The 25,899-nt window shown below is 37.8% G+C and overlaps 2 protein-coding genes across 3 annotated transcripts; one reads left to right on the top strand and one right to left on the bottom strand.

Annotated features, from left to right (window-relative positions):
- Positions 1-248: 248 nt before the first annotated feature.
- On the bottom strand, positions 249-16,416 carry si:ch211-140m22.7 (uncharacterized protein LOC570370 homolog). The gene is made up of 7 exons (XM_053626058.1): positions 16,331-16,416; positions 15,931-15,999; positions 13,462-13,570; positions 8,849-10,648; positions 5,493-5,556; positions 5,036-5,160; positions 249-3,203 (listed from the first exon to the last, which is right to left on the bottom strand). Exons 2-7 carry the CDS (start codon positions 15,973-15,975, stop codon positions 3,172-3,174), a joined length of 2,175 nt encoding a protein of 724 aa, XP_053482033.1. The 5' UTR covers positions 15,976-15,999; positions 16,331-16,416; the 3' UTR covers positions 249-3,171.
- An 804-nt stretch (positions 16,417-17,220) lies between these two features.
- wdr4 (WD repeat domain 4) lies at positions 17,221-25,076 on the top strand. Of its 2 annotated transcripts, none has more exons than XM_053627481.1 (11): positions 17,221-17,363; positions 17,948-18,013; positions 18,405-18,551; positions 18,647-18,803; positions 19,072-19,184; positions 19,493-19,553; positions 20,768-20,872; positions 21,241-21,311; positions 21,901-22,087; positions 22,393-22,462; positions 24,677-25,076. In XM_053627481.1, exons 1-11 carry the CDS (start codon positions 17,326-17,328, stop codon positions 24,889-24,891), a joined length of 1,230 nt encoding a protein of 409 aa, XP_053483456.1. In that variant the 5' UTR covers positions 17,221-17,325; the 3' UTR covers positions 24,892-25,076. The 2 variants fall into 2 exon arrangements, with proteins under 2 accessions (XP_053483456.1, XP_053483455.1); XM_053627480.1 differs by having other exon boundaries at positions 17,352-17,462.
- The last annotated feature ends 823 nt before the right edge of the window (positions 25,077-25,899 follow it).

Below are 25,899 nucleotides of genomic sequence, written 5' to 3'. Positions count from 1 at the left end.
AGATCATTTATTTCTTACTTCAGACGATGTTGTTGTTGTTGTTTTTTTTTTTCTATCGTCACCCCAAATCGAATGGTTTTACCAATATCACAAGGGTTAATACTGTTAAGAAAATCCAAATACGTTTACAAATGTCACTATAAGAAACAGAATATTTGAATGTACACTCGGTGCCCACCATATATTCTATATATTATAGCTGCACTAAAGGTACAGTTTATTAAACAAAAGTGCCATGCAGGTGCACTTTGTACACATTTACAGACTGTAGTCAGTTCCAAATTCACAATTCACAAGTGAATCAAGTACAAAATGCCTTACTGTCATATTGAGAAACAGTTGCTCACCTAAAATATCCAGCTAACACTTGTCCTGTGGTCAGAAACGTACACCAATTAAGGGTTAAAAGAAGATTTACTAGTACTGTGCATGGGGGAAATGAGCTATCCATCCATCTTCTATTGCTTACTCCTTTTCAGTGTCACGGGGAACCTGGAGCCTATCCCACGGAGCATCGGGCACAAGGCAGGGTACACCCTGGACAGGATGCCATTCATACACTATGGACACTTTAGACATGCCTACCTACTATGCCTGTCTTTGGACTGGGGGAGGAAACCGGAGTACCCAGAGTACTCCCCGCAGCACAGGGAGAACATGCAAACTCCACACACACATGGCCCCAGCAGGACTCGAACCCACAGACCCTGGAGGCATGAGGCGAACATGCTAACCACTAAGCCACCGTGCACCCCGGAAATGAGCTAGTCTCTAACTATACAATAACTAACTGAAAAATCCAGCTTGGTCTGACCAGCTACCAAGCTGCCAAAACACAGGCCAAGCTGGTCAAATTGGTAGACCATCTTTATCAACTATTAAGTGCTGGAAGAGAGGAAAATCTCCTGAAGTACTGGTACTAATACAACATTGTAGACAAGTTACTTTAAGACAAGTATGCCAATGCAAGGTAATTATACATTTTCAAATATTTATTGGTAATAAGGAAGCTGGAAAATAACTTGCCAGCTGGCAAAGATGATATATCAGCTTGACCAGTTCAGCCTGTGTTTTGACAGCTGGTAGCTTGTCAGACCAAGCCATATTTTTCAGCAGAAGGTATGTGTAATAAAAGGAAAAGTCCACCCTAAACCACATGAAATTTGTATCGAGATGTTTGTGTTTACTGATTCTGGTGCTAATTAGTTGGTTGGTGCTGTATTTTCATTATCCCCATGCAAATTAGTGGTTATGTGCCTGGCTGAGGTCATAAGGGGACATTGTAAACACAGTTACAGTGGTGTTCTAGTTATCCCCAACATAGGAATAATGGTCAAGTTTCACTTTAATCTCAGAAAAACAAAAGTGCAAGGGCTTCTTTTCTCACCTATAATTTTCCAGTGATGTTCGAAATCATATTATTGAGAAATCAAATGTTGACAGCATTGACTGCAATGCAGCTATACGACCCAGTTGCACTGGTTATGTTGCGTTCAGCTAGAGGTCACATCTCATAATTCCCTCCAACCTCCAACCAGGAAAAGCCAAAGATAGCCGAAGATGTCTCCTCAACTTAAAATTCCTACTTGTCAACTTAGGGTAGTTTTCTCAACATCGACTTCATTCCCTTTTTATAGTGTGACATAAAATTAACGTTGCTCTGCACAGAATCAGAAATATACAAAGTAGCACTTCTTACTTTTACGAGTTATACTGTATATACAAGTATTTGCTTTAGATCAATCAACATACATTGTTAAATCTATAAACGTTGAATATACAGTTTGAAGAGGAAAATATACATCACTCTTCAGTTAAGTGGCTTGCTTGTTGCTAATAAAAGACAAACACGGAGGTGTTCATGTTATTTTTTACACTTTGCATGTTGAACTCCCGAAGGATGAAAACAATTTCATCCAGACCTGCAAATTATTACTTACAAGGAAAGTCGGATTAGGCATAAACCTACTGCACTATCAGCAGGTAGTCGAATGGCATTGTGGGTAATGTATGAAACCAAAGTGAAAATAGAACATGTTTATGTAAGACGTTTAAACTAAAAGTCAACTCAGACTTTCACTACAAAATAAATCTTGGACACCACTGAAGATAATTATAGGAATTTATATGAAAGTATTTCAAGGTGGATTTTACCTTTAAGTGGCACTCATTAACGCACTCATACCAGAACAATGCACACACTATTTCAGTGTCACTTCTGTGGGCCACCAATCAAATAATATCTGCTCGGTTGTGGTCCCCTTTCACTGATGGAAAAGGTAAAGTGTGTGCCCATATTGTTGCAACAGATGGGTTACAGTCAGTAATTGAATATTCCCACAAAGTCATGTATATGGTCGATGTACTGTATCTGAAACAACGAACACTGAATAGATTATTTATTTGTAATAGAAGTGTATAAGCTAGGTGTACATACTAAAGTGGGCACTAAGTGTATTGTATTCTAGGTCTATTGCTTTCAATTCTATTCACAAATGAAATGGTGGCTCAGTGGTTCTGGGTTACTGAGCAGAAGGTTGGGGTTCAATCCTACCACTGCCAAGCTGCCATTGTTGGGCCCTTGAGCAAGGCCCTTAATCGTTTCTTCTCTAGGGGTGCTGTATCATGGCTGACCCTGTGCTCTGACCCCAAACTTGGGATATGCAAAGAAAATATTTTCATTGTGCTGTAATGTGTATATATGACAAATAAAGGCTCCTTCTTAATATGAAGCAAATCTGAAGAGCTAACCATTTCAATGCAGCGAAGGATCTATAGGAGGTTTGAAGTAAATCAAATTATTATTACACTAGGTAATGACAGTGGAGTAAGAAAACTTAAGAGTAAAGATCCACAACCAGGTCAGACACACAGAAAAAACAACACACACATGAACATATCTATTCAATTCTTTCTCTACTCATAGAAACCAAGCAAAAATGCAGAAAATGTAAATACAGTATGTAAATGCATAGAATTTTTTCATAGCTATTAAATAAACGTCCTCCCAACCTGTAATTCAATACATGTACAGATACATGCTTGTCATCCAAATGTTGAAAAGGCTTCACAGTCTCATAAAAATATACGTCAAAAAAAGAGCAACCAAGATCATCGTATTTGTCCAAGGCTCAGGCTCAGGCACAAGATGTTATGGTGTGAAAAGGTTGTTTATTTGGTAGACACTTCATCCAGCTTTGGTTCTGTAATAAAAAGAAAGTCATTTTAATTAAAGCCTTCCTTGACAGACACTGGGCTAAGGCTTACTATTAAATTTAGAAACAGCTCATCACACTTCATCAGTAGCTTTACGTTCATATATATTTTATGCTGATCCTAATAGAAATATACAACCAATATGATTGTATCATATAGTAAGGACATAAAAAGGTCCTTGAGGTTAAAGGCTAGAGCCACTTTAAAAGGTTAAATGTTCAAGTCACTTTAAAAGGGTAAAGGCTATGTAAAGTTGTACGTAAATGAAATAAAAATTAGTCACCAACTGCAATGCAGCTTTTGTATTATGTAATTTAAAAGTGAACATTTTACATGGATCATAGTGATCAGCAGTGTTGGATAGTAATGAAGTACCTGCATTTCATTACTGTACTTAAGTACTTTTTTCAAGTACAAATGAAGACTTTATACTTTTGCTCGATTACATTTCAAAGCAAAAATCCTTCTTTTACTCTTTATCCTACTCTTATTTATCACTCTGAAGTCGGAAAATATTTGATTGGCTAAAATATCTGAGTATAATATATATGAATGTACTTTCAAATTGAAGCAAACCATTGAAGCAAACCACACAGTAGTGTGCTCTTAAATGTGCAAAAAATTTTGGGGGGGGGGGTGGTTTGGAGGACAAACAACAACACAGTACTCATCTATAAATACAGAGCTACAAAGCATATATTTCTGACAGCCCTCTTCTTTCTCGGATGCATGTGGCAGCTAATTTTGAGAATTTTCCATCTAAAAATGAGCACTTTGTTTTCTTTTGTTTTTTAGTAGCACATTGCAGCAGGAATACATGTCACTGGATGCCACCGTCATCCTTATAGAACTAAATTTACAACAGTAGCCTACTTGAATGAGAAGATTGTTTATTTGAAATCCACGATTTCATAATTGACAGGTTCATTCACGTCCTGCTTTGGACAAGTATAATCTTGTTTTGTTCTGCAGTCAGAGAGGTCTCTAGAAACTGATCATTTACATAATAAGACTAAAATAAGTCAGCACTTAAGTACAAAAAAAAAAACATTTCTACTTTTATTCGAGTAGCACGTGACCAAAGGTATCTCCTCTTTTTACACAAGTACAGGATCTCTGTATTTTGTCCACCACTGATGATCAGTAACACGATCCCACATCAGCTTAAGTGAAGATTTAACGCATAACATGATCATTAAAATGGCTGCCGACATTTGCTCCTAGTTTTAAAATGTCATGTCTCCACATCCCAGCTGTGACTCAAGTCTGCCTTTGCAAAGCTTTGTTTCAAATAAAAATACAGACACAACATATACGAACAATTCACACACAGAAAATGGCAACAATACAAGTTTGTATTTAGGGAATAAAATTTTTTTTTTTTAAAAACCATTATGGTTATAATTTCATACGTTATATTCATACTATTATAAGAGTTATAATACAAGTGCTAGGTTTGCGTGTGCTTAAACATTTAGCTTTTGTCACTAGTTTACTCGCATGGTTGATCAGACTGTATGAGCTCATTCAAGCAAGAACATAGTTTTAATAAAAGCTGCATGAATGGGATGAGCAATAAGCTCGGGGCTATTGAGGCTAAAACTTATGTAAGGTTCACCCATTATTAGGTCCATCTACTTGTTGAAAGGGGAGAAATTCTGGTGAAGTAAACACCACACTAACAGAAATTTATTCATACGCTGTCTACACAAACCATATGATCCCAAGATCAATATTATTTGTGAGTGTCCATTTGCACATGACCAATACCAATACAGCAAAGCTCAGTAATGGTAATTATAATAAACCTTTGACCCACCAGGGAAATTAAACTCTGGGAATGATTCCAGGTCTCCACCACCATATAACCTTTGTAGTTTGGCGATTTCCTCGGCCAGGGCCTTGTGGTATTCAGGACCTGCGTCAACTAGACCACCAGTTCCCCTGGTGATACAGAAGGAAACAGTTTTTTATATTTTTTATATTATATATATATATATATATATATATATATATATATATATATATATATATATATATATATATATATATATATATTTTATACACACACACACACACGCATACACACACACACACACACACACACACACACACACACACACACTGACTGAACAATCACCACCAACAGTGGTGAAAAGTTCATTTACAGTTATTTTAATTCACACAATGCTATAATGAGTTCATATGATTAAAATGCCCCATACTGTGTCAAGGCAAGCGTTGGAGATAGTGTCATCAGGATGAGAAACACTTACATGCTCATTGAGGAGTAGCTGCGAATTGAATCCAAGAAGAGTTTCTGAATAGGGTCCAAACCAGCTAACAACCAAAGAAAAAAATAGCAATTATCACATATTCTTACATACACAAGGCATGTCTTGCATATACATACTGTATATCTTATATACACATTATGATATATGGTCATGCCTTTGAATTTCAAAACAAACTTAGTGAAGACTTTAGGCCTGATTTCCCCAAAAGCCAATATAGTTCTCATATATATATAAAATTTAACATAATACAGACATTAACTTTTCAAGATTTTTCTCCAGATTTCTTTCTATTTTTTGCTTCATTTTAAAAGATTATTGATTGTATCGTAAAAAGTTTCATTTGCAATAGGGAGCCTGCTTTATTGCAGAAAATAAGGGGGAAAAAAAAATCAATGGACTTTGAACCTTGGTGCCCTGGTATATATTATTTTTACAGAACATCCATACTTTTTCAAAAATTTCTATACTTTTGCGCAGTGCGAGAATGGAATGGGAGAACATTTAAAGCCCACACTTTCCATGCTTTAACAACATAGCCAACCACTTTACAGTGATATATATATATATATATGTTCTGTGCTATTGGCTGGAAGATTGAGTGCATCAGAGACTGTAAAGCCTTTGAGCAAGGATGTTATATACAGTGGAGCTTGAAAGTTTGTGAATCCTTTAGAATTTTCTATATATCTATATAAATATGACCTAAAACAACATCAGATGCAGATATATAAAAAATTCTAAAGGGTTCACAAATTTTCAAGCACCACCGTATGTTTGGTTTGTATTGGTTTGTATGAAGAGATTTTCACGCTTTTTGGGAAGTGCAGCCAGCTAATGTTCGACTTTAACACAACCTGCATTCCACAAACGGCAACCACGGTCCACGATTATGATCAGCACCTTGGGAAAGTGTGTGTGTGTGTGTTTGTACATATACCACATATAACACCATGCAGATGGAACAAGGATAAATTATTCATTACTGAGATCATGCACAACTCCCCAGAAAGACCAGTAAGTCACAGAGTGTCAAAGAGTGAGAAAGAAGAAAGAGGACCAGTCTATTCTAAAGATCATTCTAATACCAAAACCTCCATATTAAATATTTTTGTTCTAGCATCCAACAAGATGATATAACCAATATGCAACACTTAGCAAACACATGAATTCACTGACATCTTAATCTTAACATTAGCTTTGAAAAGAAAGGGAGGAAAAAAAAGAGAAAAGTTCAGTTTTACAGTACCATTTTTTTTTTTTAAAAACGTTGGTAATAATGAATGAAAGGCCACTTAGCTTCACGTTACACATACAAAACAACAATGTGTGCACTTGTCAATGTGAACAATAATTTACGACGGCATTTGGAAAGAAACATGTAGAACATAAGGGGCAAGGAAAGGACAGAAAAAGTTAGGAAGGTTTTAAGAGGACCACATGTCATTAAGCAAAATGAAAGAGAAACAAAACTCAATTAAAAAGCACATAAGTGCAAGATTTGATAGAAGTCAGTGATCAAAGATGGATGCAGTGCGGATTCATGCATTGTAACCAAAGACTGAATGCAACCTTGTAGTGAGAAATAGTGAGTTTCAAGCAAATATCAATAATGTAAAAGTACACATGCATGATGGAAACACTGCACGAGGAGAATGTGGACTGGGACTGACTAGATACTGTATGTTCACCACCCAAGCCAGAAAAATGTTAGAAAAATGTCTGCTAGCAGAAACTAGGATTGTTAGTGTGTCACGGTTTCACAGTTAATCACAGTGAACGATGAGATGGTTACCTCTCCACTGATTGTTTGAATATACTGATTAAAACACATTCCCATCTTTTTTTTCCCTGATCAGCACGTCACTTTTCATCACTTTTTCCTCACAGCCACTCTCATCTTATAAAGACAACATGATAAATACTGACAGCATTTATCAAGCTGGATAAGAATGGATTTTTATTTATTTTTTTAAATAAAATTGTTCATAGAAGCATCGACACAAAAAAATTGGTATTCATGAAAATCCCATAATTGCAGAAAAACATTAATATCCTACTCATGCCCCTGAGGGTGTGTAAATTTATGCTGTTAAATAACATTTATTTTTAATCGGTATAGAGGTGTCAAAATATCGTTCACTTCTACCTCTGAGAAAGTTTGTTTTTGGCATTTACTCCTCATTTCAGCTGTGTACGCTTTGCGTTTTTTGCAATTTTGTGGGCGTCACGAAATGCAAATCAGCTGTACTGTGCACACAGGTGATTGGCTTTCATCAACATACGTATGAGAGCGCGAATAAAATCCAAACCTTTTGTAAATCCGGAGGAAACGTTTAGTCCGATTTGGCTTACGCAAACATTTACTGAAAGATTGATGAATGAGGCCCAATGTAAAAGATTTTATGGAAATGTAATTATTCTCAATAAATATCTTTTGGTAAAGATTACTTTACATTCTGTTGGCCTTTTCTTCAGTATAAAGACACCTCAGGACGTGCGCTTTTGTCTCGTCTCCCACCGAAATCAAAACAAAACCGAGTTTTAAATCCAGAATGATCAAATGCACTTGTCTTAGAAAGTTTAAAAACACTTGTCTTGTAACCGAACTTGTGTAAAGCCTACATACAACCCATGTTACAGTCATGTGACCCATCAAAGCTCAAGTGCAACTTGAGGAGCCACACGCACTACAACGAGACATCCTCTTCCAACATTACTGAACAGACATATGTCTGGAAATCTTATTCTGTAGAAAAGAAAGAACAACAATTAAGGTATTTGATATTTTTCTTTCGATTTTGTTACATATACAAAGACGTGCAAAGAGACTTTTGTACAAAGATTTCATGATAAATATTTCCTTTTGTTTCACTTTTTAAATGGTCAATTAATACTGTGGTACCATGAAACTGTGAGATTTTTAGACTAGGATATCATACCGTAACAATGAGACCATAAAACCACTATTACAAAGGGTCAGACCCTTCATGTTCAATTACAGCACACAAATTTTAAAAGTGATCTTCAAGCCTTGGGTAGAAGTTGGCTGCTGTCCATGTTAGAACATAGATTGTGAGCACATCCCAATTTGAGTGGTTTAAGTCTACATGGTTGCAGTGACGCTTCTGAACGGTGGTAGAACTGGTAAGACACACCTAAAAGTTTTACGTAACGACAAGCATTTTTGTTTTTCAAATGTGGATATCTAAGGTTAACCACTTTCAAGTTTTGTGTAGCAGTGCCTTAAATGAAGCAAAATATGCCTATTCGTTTATTACAGAATCCAATAAGTATATAGAGAAGTAGTTAAGGGAGGTGGTGTTGGTGGTGTATACCGTCAGGCGCTTCCACTTCGACGGGAGCTTCTGCTGCATCTGTGATCACAGTGGCAATGTCATCATGCTTTTCTGCAGGGGCAGCTTCACTGACAACTTCAGAATCAGCTTCTGCAACAACTTCAGCTATGGTTTCAGCAATCGCTTCCACTACTTCAGCAACAGCTTCGACAGGGACAGTTTCTGCAATGACTTCAGTTACTGCTTCAGCAGCAGCTTCTAGGACAGTCTCAACAGATTCTGTAACTGGGGAAGCATCAGGTTCTAGAGAATGTGCAGCTTTAGCTGCAAATTCTGTGGGGGTTGCTTCAGCCGTTATCTCTGGGGCAACTTCTGTGGAGCCTGCTTCTGGGGCAACTTCTATAGGGGCTTCTTCAGTCATAACTTCTGGGCCAATGTCTGTAAGGGTTGCTTCTGCCATAACTTCAGGAGCAATTTCAGTGGGGGCTGCTTCAGCTGTAACTTCTGGGATAACGTCTGTTTGGGCTGCTTCAACTGCAGACTCGGGGACAACTGCAGTGGTGGTTGTTTCAGCTGTAACTTCTGTTGTAGCTTCAGGGGAAACTGCAGCGGTGGTTGCTTCAGGTGTAACTTCTGTTGTAGCTTCTGGGGCAACTGCAGCGGTGGTTGCTTCAGGTATAACTTCTGGGGCAACTTCTGCAGGGGCTGCTTCAACTGCAGCTTCTGGGGTAACTTTTGCAGTGGTCGGTTCAGCCATAACTCCTGCAGCAACCCCTGTAGGGGCTGCTTCGAATGCAGCTTCTGGGGTTACTTTTGCAGTGGTTGGTTCAGCCATAACTCCTGCAGCAACCTCTATAGGGGCTGCTTCATTTGCAGACTCTGGGGCAACTGCAATGGTGATTGTTTCAGGTGTAACTTCTGGGGCAACTTCTGCAGGGGATGCTTCATCTGCAGCTTCTGGAGTAGCTTCTGGGGCAACTGCAGTGGTGGTTGCTTCAGGTGTACCTTCTGCAGGGGCTGCTTCAACTGCAGCTTCAGGGGTAGCTTCTGGGGCAACTGCAGTGGTGGTTGCTTCAGGTATAACTTCTGGGGCAACTTCTGCAGGGGCTGCTTCAACTGCAGCTTCTGGGGTAACTTTTGCAGTGGTTGATTCAGCTGTAACTCCTGCAGCAACCCCTGTAGGGGCTGCTTCAACTGTAACTTCTGGAGCAATTTCTGCAGGAGCTGCTTGAACCATGACTTCTGCAGGGACTGCTCCAAGGACAGGGGAAGCTTCAGTAACAGGGCAAACTGCTTCTGCAACGGGTATGGCTTCAGCTGTGGAAGCAATGTCCGGGGCTTCTGCCACAGGTGCAGTTTCAGCTACAGGGGCAGCAGCTTCAGCAGTGGGTGCAACTTCAATAATGCATGCAGCAGGGGCAGATGTTTCAGCACTTGGTAAATTTTCTGCTGCAGATACAGTTTCACTCACAATTTCAGTAACAGCGGGAGCGACTTCTGTTGCAGCTTCAGCAACAGGCACAGCTTCGGCTGTGACCTCTGAAACTGATGCTGCAGCTTCTACAGCAGGTCGAGCAGCAGCAACTTCAACGATAGGTGTGGTTTCCACTGCAACCGGACCGTCCTCTGCAACAGGCGAAGTTTCACTTGGTGCAGGGGCAGCAGTTGGAGCTGCTGCAGCTTGTTTAGGAATGGCTGCAGCAGTTGCAGACACAGCTCCCACAGCGGTGGTAGCAGCTGCAGCAGCAACAGGTGTTACAACCTCCTTGGGAACTCCTGGGTAGGATTTGTGTTGGATAAGTTTTTCTATATCAAAGTACGTTTTTGATGTGGACTTTTCTGTGACAGAAAAGAAGGAGGGCAAACATATACAGATTTATTGAATATCTTCATGCCTTGCACTGTCTGGATATGACCAATGAAAACCACTAGACAAGCAACCTATTGAGTATTTTCAACAAAAAGTGATTAAATAAAGTGTTGGTGCAATTTATTTTAACAATACAGGAGGGATACATTATGTAAGAGGTGTCAATGTTTGCCATGAGTGTTTTTGTCATGGTGACCAAGCTTGATTTAAAACACATACACACAAAAAAAAAAAACAACCCTATGCGTCAACTTGTAACTTGCTCTCCATACTCAGCCAACTCCAGCTCTGACAAGGCAGAATAAGTATGAAATAATCTTCATGTTTTTCAATCTGGGTCTGTTTGGACCAAGAGTTCAGTAATCTTGGTCAAGATTACTGAACTATTCAACTGTTTTCAATCCTGGTGTATAAAAACTCCAGTGGCCAGTAACTTTATGTGCAGACCTGGCACTGGGTAGCAAGTAATGGTATTGGTGGAAATGCCTATGTCAAGTTTAACAAAAGGTAATAAAATGCACATCAAAATGCATTCATCTAGAAAACAACCAATCAATCAGATTTGCATTTGAACTATTCAGTATACTCTATAATCACACATTTTTAACTGAAAAGTTTACACCTGAACTGCTGATTAGTGTGGAGCAAGATAAATTTAATAATGAATAAAACATAACAAGACATGCTAATATATATAAAAAAAAAATCAATCAATGACAGGGCGGCGTGGCAACCTGAAGCAAAGTTACTCTTACCACCCTAAAAGAGATTTAGCTACAGCAGCAAGTCCTGAAGTGTTTTATTCTTCTTATGCCACAGCAATTTAATTAAAAACCAAAAATTAAATTTTTATTTATATATATATATATATATATATATATAATTACACACACACACTTTTATATGTAATGTGATGGAACATTAAAAAAAAATCATATTGCAACTGATTCTTGTTAACTGATGGGAAATCTGAAATTCTGGAAAGACAGAAATTCGTTATAGACTACAACACGGGCAATGGACAAAATATCAATTACTGAAAACAACGGAATGTGTATTATAATATATAAGACAAAATTTCTCAATTAAAAAAATTAGAATAAAATGAATGGTCATAAGGGGGGTAATAGTCATATCAAAAGTGTGATACCAGCATTATTCAGCAAGGATGATACATTCACACGTGTGATATTCTTGTAATTACTGCAGATTTTGATCTATGATAAATATACATAGGCTTGATCTTACATTGCTCTCAAAAACACTGAATACCATAGGAATGAGGTCTTGACCTTATCCTGTCCTCCATGGACCTTTATTTAGGTCTTAAAAAATATAAAATTATAAAATAAATAAACACTGTCAAGCTACAGACTTTTTTGAAGAGCTTTTTTCAATGAGTGACTGATCTGAATGAATAAACCAGATTTGTCCTGCATTACCATTTCTCTCTTTATTCAAATGTTCATTATCAGCTGTTCAGAGAAAAGATTTCAATATTCTTAGTCCTGGTGTTGGTTATAGATCATTCTGGTGATGTCAGATGGACATGCAAAGGCTTTCCATTCTTAGGAACACAAAACGCAACCTAATACTATATGAGCTATTCACAGGAGCTGCCCATGACTGGTATGTGGACATGGTATGGCATTTTAAATGATCGCCATACTGTAGGACACATATACAAATCTATTTTTGGCATTGTACAACATGAGTCCCTGAATAAGGCCCATGCATTATGTTCCTATTGTGAGAAATAATACTGCCTTTGTTTTCTTAAACTCTTTATGAAAAATGATCTCCCGGAACATGTTTTGCAATAATTTTATGTAATTATACGAATCAAATTCTACTCACAATCTTTAAAGAAATGTGCCACTATAACGCAATTCCCATTATTGTAAAATGGTTTATGTGAGATAAACATACTCGTCTGACACGACAGTTCAGTGAAACCACTTTAAACTACATTCCCTTAAAAGCCTTTAATCAATTAGTGGCCTAAAACAGGTCTTTAGCACATCTTCATTTCTTTTCTCTATATACATATTCCATTTCTTGCCCGTAATGAATGTTTCCTCAAGCAACATGGTTGTACGTGTTTGAACTTATGAAGCGATTCCATCTCCCAAACTACGCTAGACGATACAAACCTAAATCATTTCGATTAATTGCTATTTTATTTGCCAGGTCAATTAAAAATGCTGGTACCACCCTTTGAATATACCGTTAACATGTACACTATATGGCCAAAATATATGGACACCTGATCATCACAACCATTTGTGGTTCTTCCCCAAACTGTTGCCACAAAGCTAGAAGCACATAATTGTACATAATGTCTTTGCATGCTGTGGCATTACAGTTTCACATCACTGGAATTAAGAGGTCCAAAGCTGTTCCAGCATGACACTGTACCTGTGCACAAATTGAGATACATAAGCACATGGTTTGTCATGGTTGGAGTGGAAGAACTCGAGTGGCATGGACAGATCCCGGACCTAAACCCCACTGAAAACCTCCTTCCCCAACCTCAGTGCCTGGCCTCATTAATGCTCTTGTGGCTGAAAGGGCAAATCCCCACAGCCACAAACCGAAATCTAGTGGAAAACCTTCCCAGAAGAAGAGTGGAGGTTATATTAACAGCACAGGGAGACTAAATTTGTCAACAAGCACATGTGACAGTCAGGTGTCCACAAACTTTTGACCTTAGTGTATGTGTGATCAAACTTTTTGTAAGCTGAAGACATAAAGAATAAAACATTGAATTCTTTGTACTTACCTTTGTTGGATTTTTTGGACTTTTTGGACTTTTTGCCCTCTCCAGATTTTGAACTGAGAGCAACTGCTGGGGCTTTCTGTAATGCACTCAGGCTCTCTGCCTGCAGGGCCTAATAAAAGAAAGGAAATTAACCACTGTACTGTATTCCAGTTCATAACTCCGCACATTTTGTTGTTTTTGGTCTGTATTCAAGCACGTCGGATTTTAAATGAAATAATGTCACTGAGAAACGTTTGCATCTCCTTGATTTTTGGGTGGGAAAAGGGGCAAATGTACCTTTACTTTATTCCAAGAACTTAAAGCTAAAAAGGACACAATCCCACTGTTTCCATTTTATTTTAAACAATACTGATAACAGATCGCTGATACTGGATTACACCCATATTGACATTCACCCGCTCGCTACAAGCTTCTGTCACCAAATGATGTGAAACATTAGAGGGGTGATAACACAAGTTATGCAATGCAATCAGGTGTATTGTGTTGGTCAATATAACATATTGATGTCATATTAGACCTGGTCTGATGCACATCCAGTGTTTCAAGACAGTATATTGTCCCTCAATCTGGTATCAGATTGGTGTGTCTCTACTGATAATTGCACATGGATGTATTCTACAACAAGACAAACATCCCAACAAAACAACAGATTGAAAAGAACCACAAGGGGAAAAAAAAGGTTTTGGTATCAACACCTGGTCTATGATGCCGTGTGTCTGCGTCAGGGCTAATACTGGTGTAAAATGGGATTCTCCGTTCCAATTCACTGAACTATTTTAAGCCATGAAAGTGTGTCGGTGGTGCAGACTGACACAACAGGCTTGAACAGAGGACAAAGCTCGTCTTAAAAGACGCTGCCATGTCCTCTCTGATGTTTTGTAGAGGTTTGCTGACATAAGCCTCAGTTACTGTGAGGATGTCAAGATCAGATCAGTATCGCTAATGTGTCCTTCCTCTGTTAGAAAATGAAAGGTTCTTCAGGGGCTCTCTCTCTCTCTCTCTCTCTCTCCTAAAACTGCTTACCTTTCAAGTAAACCCACTTAAGAAAAATCCCGGACGTGTATAAGTATTCACCCCCTTGAATACAACCTGGAACTAAATTAGACTTAATTGTGGATTTTGTCAAAAATAGCCCATAATACTGAAGTCAGGGGAGAAATGAAAGTTGCAGAAGTATTCGTCCTGTATGCTGCTGTGGCGTAGTGATGAGTTACCATCAGTACTCACATAATTAGTGCAATTAAAGTGCTGTGAAGAGATATTTAAATCAGATGTTTTGGGGGGGTCGAGAGAGATTTTGAACTGTGATTATATCACTATTAATATCTTCACATACATTGTTGACTATTTTATCACCTACAATAATAAGGAAATATACTGTACATGCAAAATACACACTACATATTTGGCTGAAATAAACTTATTTACTAATTTAGTCCCAAGTGCGTGCACTAAACCGTATAAACACATTTCACAGTACACCATGAGTGAAATTGACATGAAGCTGAGGAACATGCGGTCACCTGATCTGTGCTTGTACATTATGTACCAGCTATATAGCACAGCATGTTCCTATAGGACTCAAGCAATGACGTAAACTGCTTAATGCATTTCCAGGCCAAAAAAATATAGCAACCTGAGTGTTCGAGACACATAGCAAACATTACTGTCCCTTGTGTCCACAGTGCTATTCAGAGAGTTACATAATGATGCCTCCCAGCGTTATGAATGAACACAACGTTCCTGCTATTAATTACACAACACAACGTTCCTGCTATTATGGATCAATATAGACTAGAGTGAATGTATAGCTGATAGAAATAGAAACAGTTCTTTAGATAATAAAACTTACAGATGTAAGTCATGGGGTGGGGAAACATACTCCTTTTTACATTAAAAATACATATTAAGATCTGATTTTTAAAAAAATACAATACATCTCAGTTCAAGCCAGTTATAATCAAATATAAAGAGCTTAAACTGTTTTTTCCTCAACAAGATTAGTCCAAGTTTAAGAGGTAAGTTATGATCAATTTGATTTAGTCATTCATTTAGGCTACTTTGCTACTTATTACCCTGCTGGAAAAAAAAAAAAAAAACAATAGAAACCCTCCTAGAATTTGTAATGGTTATAATGGGAATTGTATTGGTTTTAATGGAAACGGTAATGGTGCCTGTGGGTCTCGACTGGTAATTTGTTGGCTTCTATTGGTGGCATGTTATGTCTAGTGGATACCATTAAGGACCAATAATGGTAATGGTTTTAACGGTTAGCTGGTGGTTTGTAATGGAAACATTTCTGTTATGATTTCCATTGTTTTTTTGTTTTTGTTTTTTTTTTTTCCCAGCAGGGTATTTTGTTAGAACAAATTATGCTGTACTATCCCATGCACTTATTGGTGCTTATTGTTGTATAGTGTTCAGATTAATTGCAACAACAATAATAAAAATAATAAACAATTTTGTTACCTTTAGAGATCCCAGTCGTCCAAATCTGAGCAAGGAAGCCGCCATGTTTGCGCACTTTAAACTCTCTTCCTGGGGAAAATAAACCGTACTGTTGTATCCTTCTTTACCAGTGAAACTTGAATAACATTAAACTTGTTCAACTTCTTGTTAAATTCGCAGCTGCAGTGGGTTTGTGTCCAATTAGTGGAAGTCCCGTCATTACTCCCCATTCCAGAGAACAGGATTCTGCAGATTAATAGTTAAATATATTCTGTATATATATATAATCTTTTAAAAGGCATGCATTTAACCCCTATCATAAAGTGAGTGGACTGCATGATCACAACCTGTACTTTCTTCTGTGTATGCTTTGTTATACAACTGCTCTTGTGAAGTTTAGTCTAGAGGAAGAAGTATTTACCTTGCAAAATGAGGAAGGAAAAAAAACAGATCAAAGCTTCAGCTAAAAAGCCCTTTAACAAAAGTCTTTTTTAAATGTTACGGTTAAATTCAGAGTAAAAAATGAAGCTCAAAAATTCCCAGTGCCTGGAGTGCACAAACTGAGTAAACGCCTCCCATTTACTCCACCCATCTCCCTTCATTTTACTCTTTCGTTCTCTTTCTTTCATTCTTTTTTATTATTTATGCAAGACTGATCATGCAATTCATTAATAATCAATGATCAATGATCTACACTGAATACTGACAATCCGCTTTTTATTTTAATTTTATTTTATTTATGTAGGTGTTTATTCTAGGACATTAAATACAACCCCGAGGATGAGGTGCACGGTTGCCAGTTCTGTATTACAAGAGCATATTTCAAAATACTACGCATTGGTACACATTACAAATGTAGTGATGTTTTAAAACGCACTAACTATACATTTGATACCAAGGACTTAATCTGGTCTCATATGCTGTAAACTCCCAACAGCCAATCAAAGCCATCCGCTGGGTTTTTTGAGGTCCTGGCAACCGAGCGACGTGTAATGTTTTCTTCAGTGCGTTTTCGACAAAACCACGCCCATTCTTACATTCCGCTGCGCTCTGATTGGTCGGTGGCTCATTAGTTTCTTTATTTACTCAGCCGTTCAAAAAAAATGTTGATAAAAACAGTGTGTATTTTTAGAACATGTATCAAAGTAAAATAAAGCGGTATATCCCATTGTAACTTTTCTCTGCAAAGGTTTCAATATGTCTTCTCCGTTTGACCATTCAGTAGTATTCAGTTCTGTTCTGAAAAAATACCATTTTTGTCATATTTCTTACTAGTTACATTGTTTGTGTGTTCGTCAGTGTGAGTTTACATAAAGAAACAAATATTAATGGCTGCACAGACTCCAATTTATATTAGAGACGTGATGGTGACCATAGCGACAACGGACCAATCACAGCGCAAGTCAGGCCACTCATATGGATGACGTGTTAATCATGCGACCGGATTTTCCCACGTGAGTAGTAGCTATCATGGCTGCTGTGGTCTGTGCGAGAGAATGGCTGGTGATGAGCAGCTCGCATTGTTTAATAGCTGTGAATATCAGAGAGAACAGGTCTGAAGTTTCATGTTTTATTTCATTTTACACCCTGTCCCTGTATGATTCATCCGCGTTAGAGTAAATACACAGTGTAGATAGAGTCTCGGTTGGAAGTGTATAAAGGAGAGTAAAATCTGCTCGTACAAGTGGGAAATGTATTGATTTCATCTTCTTACTGGTGATGATTATGACTGATTTCACCAATTGGCAGAAATAATAGCAGTTCTTTGTTGGTCATAGGTCCATTTGTTTTACTCTACTTAACCATATTGAACTCCACATAGAAACAACTATTGAACAATGTTTTTTTTTTTTAAATTAAGATTTAATTAAATAATCAGCTGATCAGAGCTGAATCAGATGTTTCAGGTCAGGGATCAAAGCCTCAAGCAGAAAACATGATGTCAATGTTGTGCCTATTTTCTTATAGATTAAATAGTGCCTACTGGATTATTTTGACTATCAAATATATAATGGAGATTTTATGGTTTTTAATCAAGGGAACCGTTCCTTTTTGACTGCACCAAAGCAGAGCAGAAACCAAAGGAGGCTGAAACTGACAAAAGGTAACTAACCATGCTTGTGTCTCCAATATACTTGTGTTGAGGTGTCAATACTTTTGAACTCTGCTCTAAGATGTAACTGTAACTTTTAACATCCAATCATTTAATTTCCCCTCGTTTACATGATTAAATAATGTAATGTTAAAAAAAATTAAACAGATCCTTTTTCATTGCTGGCAAATGCACAGCAATACAACATATCATGAAAATATCTGTAAGCATCACAATATTTCTGCCATATCACCTAGCTTTATTTTCTATTTCCAGGGAATTTAATTAAATTTTACATCCTTGAAATGATCCTGATTGGAAAATTGTATAACTAGCAACGAGAACTTGAACTGATTTAGCTGAATAGAGTTGATGCTCATGTTTGGTGCTTTGACCTTTACAGCGATGGTGGAGGTTCTCAGGAGAAAGGAAGTGACCAGATTATCGCTCTCGCCTTGTCAGCATCAGGACATTACGCTGCTCTGACGGATGACAACAAAAGACTGGTTCTGTTTCGCACCCAACCATCATGGCAGTGCATCAGCACAAGGTATCTGCAGCAGTTCTGTAATCATGTGATGATTCATGAGTCATGTGACCAGAGGATTTGGTTTAAGAGTGAATATTGATGCTTGTGCTGTTCAGATGGGTGGTACGCAGGTGTACGTCTCTGGTGTTCAGTCAGGCCGAGGATGAGCTGTTTGTGGCAGATAAATCTGGAGATGTATATTCATTCTCTGTTCTGGAGCCACAGAAACCGAGTGAGCTGAAGCTGGGTCATCTCTCCATGCTACTGGGCATTGTAAGTGTTTGTTTTTTTTAAGGCTTTTTAAAAAAAAAAAATAGTGTATTAAAACAGAGACGCATTCATACTCTAAAGAGCTGCCTTCCTGCAAAGTTTAGTTCCATACGGGATCGAATACATCTGGCTTTACAATTCTAATTTTTTAGAATAGGAAAGTCTGGCACTTTAATTGTAAAAAGCAGTGATTGTAGTGCATCCAAAATTATCCTGAGGATATCATCTGTGTTATTTGCTTTAATGTCCTACATTCTTTTCTTTTCTTCAGACTCTGTCTCCAGATGACAAGTACATCATCACCGCAGACAGAGATGAGAAGATCAGAGTGAGCCTTTGCAGATCCCCATACAACATTCAGGCCTTCTGTCTGGGACACACAGAGTAAGCACTTCTTTTTTTTTTTCTTCTTCTTCTTTTAAATGTGTTTTCAGTGTCTTTCAGTTTTGCTTTATGTAGATATTATGCCAGTAGATCAAAAATATAATCCACTCAGACCTGTTTGTTTTTTTGTTGTTGTTTTTTAAATCCGTGGAATATATGGTATGATAACTTGGAGCTAATTGTTAAAGTGCTGGAGGAAAAAAAAAAGCACCAAAAAATACACTAATGCACAAGGTTTTTTTTGTTTTGTTTTGTTTTTTGTCCCCTCCCAACCCCCCCCCCCCTTCTCACCCCCCTTTCTCTTACAGGTTTGTCAGTGCCCTGTGTGTTCCAGCTGGGCATCCTGAATGGCTCCTCTCTGGCTCAGGGGTAGGAATCAATTATTTGTTTAAATAAATGATTGAGGGAATGTCACTGGGAATTAAAGCACCGTCTTTTTTCATGTTTAGAAACTGTGCTTTCTAAGAATTAAGCCAAAAACAGCGTAATAATTCAGTTTTTACCCTTGCAGCCTTATAGCTCCAGGGAATCTGGTTCAGTCCTGAGCTTAGGTTACTGTCTGTGTTTCCTCCGGGTTATTTCAAAAGCATGTTCTTATGTGGATTGGCTAAGATAAATTGCCGGTATGTGTGAACGAGTGTGTGAATGTGTGTGCATGGTGCCCCCTGATGTACTGGGCATCCCCTATACACTGTAGAGTGTATTCCCAAATCACACCCAGTGTTCCCAGTGTAGGCTCTGAAACCACTTCCAATCAGACCAGGATAAAGCAATTGAATTGAAAGATTGAAGAATGAATTAACAACCTAAACTGGCCATTTTGATATGAAGAGAACGTAAAAGACTAAAGTTATATAAAACAGATATACTTGTAGTCGAATGTATTTGAACACCTGGAGTTTGTCTTATGACATGCTAATCAGCATTACGTTTAAGTTGATCAATTCCTCCAGGATTTTTTCGACTTTGCGATTGCAGAAATTAACGCCAAATCGAGCAAACCCTACGATATTTGGAGACGCTTGCAATTTTTAAAAATCGCCACAAAATTACCACATTTGCTGCAGATCTGGGCCAAGACGTGTCAAGTGACCTCATCGCAACGCGCATTCAGCCAAAAGCTTTTTCGATTTACGTGTGTCGAATGTGATTACAGCTAAAAGGTCTCCTTTACCAACAAACATCACTGTGAAAGACCGTACAAAACAATTTCACGCAATTGCAATTTCGCCAATTCATGTATCTTTCCGCAAAAAAAAAGCGCAGAAAAACTCAGCAAACTGCATCACAAATTTTGGGGAAAAAAGTCACAGCAAAATCGAGCATTTTTGGCCACAAACAATCACAAAAAATGGGCAGACACCCTTATCTCTTGCGACTTACTTACATTTATCTCATTTATATTTATAACTGAGCAGTGGCAGCTTGGCAGTTTGGGGATTTGAACTCACAACCTTCCAATCAGAAATCCAACAAGAGCCACAGTCAAACAATAATCCAGAAAAAAAAAAGAAATTCTTAAGCAATTGTTCTACCAAAGGTCAATATTGACATTTTTATTTATTTATCTTTTGCATTGGCAGGACGGCACAGTGAAACTTTGGCATTATGAGTCCGGCCGGCGGTTACAGAGCATCGACCTGCAGCAGCGTGGAGTTTCACAGAGCTCTGATACAGACACTGAAAAGGTCAAAATAACATCAGCTAATGACACTGCTGCTTTTTATGGTGATCAACTGCAGCATTACTGTCTCAATAATAATAGTTTAATAACGTGTTAAATGCCTCAATTATAATATTGGCAATTAAAAAATTTTTGCCAACTATGTATAGAACTTGGAAGCTGGCAAAATTATTCAAATAGGAATTTTGTCTATTAATATTAAAAACACATGCCATTCTTCTTTGGTTATTTATTTATTTATTTATTTATTTATTTATTTATGGCAGAATTTTAAGCATGCTCATAATCACATTTATCAAGGAGAGGGTCCAAAATATCATTTCTATCAAAGAAACATGTTCCAATATGACTTATTCCTGTTGTGATCTATAGCCACAGAGGTTTGCTGTGAGTCGGATCATCAGCTCGCCGGACGGACATCATGTCGCTGTGCAGTGTGAAAGGTGTGTGTGTGTCTCTTTACTCTGTCCAGTACAGAGCATATAGGAGCATCATGCAAAAACGAAATGTGTATTCTAACCATATACACAAATATGAACACAACTGTATTTATTTGAACAAAAATCTAATCGTGTAAGCAAATCAGATTTTTGCTGACAAATCAGAATTTAATCTGACAGTGGGGGACCACTGGGTCTGTCACTCAGTAATCAGATTACTTCTAATAACATTGCTTTTAGTCTAATAAAATCTTTAAGTAGTGAGGTGGTAATGCATTTCTGTTTGTTAAAAGTCAATATTTACACATTAAAAAAAAAAATATATATATATATATATATATATATATATATATATATCTCTGTGTACATTTCCTGTATAACTGGATTATTTTAATCTCGAGTGCTTCTGGATCCCTTGAAATCTGACAAAATGCCTTTGGTTTTTTGATATCGTAATCTGACTGCTTGCTTAACATTAACATCATCGTTAGTGTAATAATCAGTGATGACAGATTAACCAGATTTGGTGTGCATCTCTTAACTGTAGTAATGTTTTGTTTTTCTTTTCTTTTTTGTGTCTATTTCATTAAAGTTTTCCCTCCATTCAGCTCTTTGCAGTAGAGGAAGGATCAGATGGGCGTTTGACACCGACTGAGACACTGGCTCTGCCTCAAAATCCCTGGGATATGACCTTTGACCCTCAAGGACGACTCTGGGTCTTACTGGAGAACAAGGACACAAATGTACTTCTGTATACATACAAAGATGAGCGTTGGCAGGTACGTATCTGTATACGCACACACACACACGGTTTTCACACCGAAAACCAGTAAGCCAGATTTCCAGTCATGGAAAAAATATCATGTTTGATGTTTATTTCCGATGTTGTTAATGGAAATGTAAGTCACATTGATAAATGGGACAATATTTAACAATAGGTTGTTGTTGTTGAGTATGTTTGAGTATTCTCCTCAAAACAGTGGGAATCCTGACATGTAACTTCTGAAATTGGCTTGCTTACAGCATTCTTTTTGTCCGTGTGTGTGTGTGTGTGTGTGTGTGTGTGTGTGTGTGTGTGTTGCAGAGTGAGTCAGAAAGCCCTGATCTGCAGAGAGTATCAGAAACACTTCACAGCCAGTGGGAGCTCTTCAAAGGTGAAGTTCACTAAACTGCCATGAATCATTTTTCAGTCCGTACAGGCTTTAAAAATTTTGTTTTTTAAGATTGTTGCAGCTAAAAATGCTCAATTTTGCTGCATCTTTTAAAAAAATGTACAATGCATTTTTTTTTTTTTTTTTGTGCTTGCTGATTAATTTATTTATTTTTATACCTACTTGAATTGGCGAAATTGCAATTGTACGAAATTGTTTGTATGGAAAATGAGACCTTTCTAGCTGTACTCGTGTTCGACGCACGTGAACCGAAGAGGGTTGTGGCTGAATGCACGTTGTGGTGACGTCACATGACTCGTCTTGGCCCGAATCTGCAGAACATTTGCTGTAATTTAAAAAAAATTTGCAAGCTCCTCCGAACATTGCAGGGTTTGCTTGATTTTGAGTTCATTTGTCATCGCAGAATCCTGAAGGGGCTGATTTTTATTGTTCTATGTAAAATGTTGTCCTATAACGGCACGCCCCATTGTCTTTACTCTTTATTTTAAACATTAGTTGACATGAACAAACCATGAACGTCGGCATTAATACACTAGCAGTAATATTACCAAACACAAACTTGTCTTAACTGATGTTTTTTTTTAATTTTTATACCAAACAAGCAAAATATCGAACACCTATATTAACAGAGTAAAATTAAAACCCAAATTAAATGACCGATATGGACGTGTTTATTAACGTGTTTGAGTTTGTTGCAAAATTCAGAACTGAGGCTTAAAAGTCCATTTCCTTCATTAAACCTGGAGACCAGACTTCAGTAAGTTTCTGTACACAAACGCTGTCATTTCCTAAATGATATGGATTTCTTGTGTGTCATGGATTGCATAAATATTCGACATCAATTAACACGTGCTAATTGCTACATATGTTGTTGCTATAATGGAATGATTTGGGGTTCAATTAATGCTGAATGTCATGGATTGTTTGTCACGATCACTTTTAAACTTACAAAGCAAGAAAAAAGAGTTTCACTGGCTGTAAATGAAATCGTTGGTCAATCAAGACCATCTCTACACCAGTCAACTAGTTCTGACTGCGATAGTGATTGACGTATAAACGGATTAACTTCATGAAAACTCTTTTAGAGCGTGGAGGAAATATCTCCCACGAAGCAGATACAGCTTTTCAAAACTTACTTCCATCTTTTTACGATACATCACACGTGACCGCTGTAAAAGGCGAGTATAAATCTGGATACGATAGATGTATACCACAGCACTGTTGTATTACCGATGGGTCGGAAGGTATTGATTCATTTTCTATAGAAGTAGCTCTGCAGTAGTTAGAGCGGCAGTAGTTCTGGCTGCAAGACGAAGCACAGATTTATAATAATGTTTAAGTTCTGATTGAAGTTAGCGTTTTTGTAGTAACGGCATTCGTAGGGGATCGTATAACGGACGCTCCGCATAAACGGATTCAAAAACATGACCAATTGCTGATTTTTCTATGAGATGTTTATTTAGGATTTTTGGAAGGAGTCTCCAGCATAAGTTCTTTTTAACAGTCCGAGGTAAAACTGTAACTTTACTCTTTCACACGCTGGGAAAGTGTTCAGGACGGAGGAGTTTGCTGTTTGTCTGTGCCATGACACAGACATCACACTTTTTTTTTAATCTTCTGAACTTATGTTTGTTTTATTAAAGTAAGAGATGCTGGTGAGGGAACGACTGTTTATAGCTGCTGGGATGTGGTGTTATGGGAAAATAACAAACTTCAGGGTGGTAAGACCATTTTGTAACTCGATTTTGTGTTGGGATGCGTCACACTACTCCCTCGTTTGATGTTGTTGTGATTATGATGATGATGATGATGGGTGGGGGGGTAGTGGTAGCTTGACGGTTAAGGCTCTGGGTTACTGGTCAGAAGGTCGGGGGTTCAAGCCCTAGCGCTGCCACTGTTGGGCCCTTGAGCAAGGCCCTTAACCCTCTCTGCTCCAGGGGCGCCGTATCATGGCTGACCCTGCGCTCTGACCCCAACTTCCTGACATGCTGGGGTATGTGAAGAAAAAAGAATTTCGCTATGCTGTAATGTATATGTGACAAATGAAGACTCATTATTTTTCTGTAGCAGAACAACCCACGTTATTTATTCCTTAAATTTCAACGGTTTTATTTTAGCAAGTGTCTTCATCTCTCCCTGATTTGACTTTAGTTTCAAAATCTCTTCTTTTGTTTCTCGTCTCCTTTTCCTTCTCAGCCTCCATCGGTGTGGAGAGTCGGTTCCATCACCTCTACAAGGTGAGCTTCGACAACATGGCATCGTATTTACAGAAGAAAAAGGAACGACTGCAGCAGCAGAATCGGCAGGGAGGAAAGAAAAGAGCAGCACGGCAGTCGAACGGGGCAACAAAGAAAAGCAAGACGGAGAATACAAGCGGAGCCGTTTCTGAGAAACGCAGCTCGGAGAGCTAGAACTCGCGAGAGACGCAGCAGATTGAGGTTTTTATTTGATGTTTTGCTGGACATTCCTCTCCATTCCAATTTCATCCTGTGTTTCACATTTGCATATTATATTTTTGGAAATGCACAAAATTTGAAAGATTGAAAAATTAATTTTAAAATAAATGCTTGGGGTTTTTTTTGTTTTGTTTCCTGTACGACTGTGTGCAAAATATTTTTCGCCCTAAAGCTGAATTCAACGTCACTCGAGCACGATCTCTTAATATTTTCTTCTCTTTTTTTTTTTTTTTTAACCAACAATGCAGACTGCGACTGTATAAAATGTACATAAAAATGTCATCACTAAAACTCTTTGAGATCATTGGTTTATATAACATTTAAATTTTAAGTTGAGGAATAAAGTGGCGTATTACAGGTTTTCCAGCAGGTGGAGCTATTTGAAAAGCTACTCATTCAGTTTCAGCTTCATCATGTGATGGTTATAGTTTACTCTTCTCTTCTTTTTTTTTTAAACCTAGTATTATACACTGGCAGCCTGCTGAACAGACTGAGTGTGCAACTGTTATAAAACAGACCACAAGAGCTGGATGATATAACCATATTTTCATTGTGGCGCCTACACGCTTGATTAAAACGCTCACTTCACACTCACCACTTGTGAAATTTCAGTATGCAGTGACTTACACAACAAATGTGTCATGGTAGCTGTTATCCTGTAACATCATTCCTACCATTTGAAATGCTGATTCATTGGTTGTTAGAGATCTTAACAGCTAAAATTTCAACGCAATAATTCTTCTGAGGTATGTTTGTAAGAGAGTGAGGCAGGGTTGTGGTTGTCTAGACCCTTGATATTGGTTTTGTCTCATTCCGAAGCCCATTTTTATCTAGATCATAATATAATTCATCAGTCTGGAATATGGTTTAAAGGTAAAGATGATTATGCCCCAAATCAAAGACATGTATATACATTTTAAAATGATCACTCATTAATAAGTTTTAAAAACAGAAATAGAAAGG

Source organism: Ictalurus furcatus, chromosome 6 (genome assembly GCF_023375685.1).
Source record: "Ictalurus furcatus strain D&B chromosome 6, Billie_1.0, whole genome shotgun sequence".
NCBI classification, from domain to species: Eukaryota; Metazoa; Chordata; class Actinopteri; order Siluriformes; family Ictaluridae; genus Ictalurus; species Ictalurus furcatus.
This window is presented reverse-complemented; position numbering and strand designations above follow the sequence as displayed.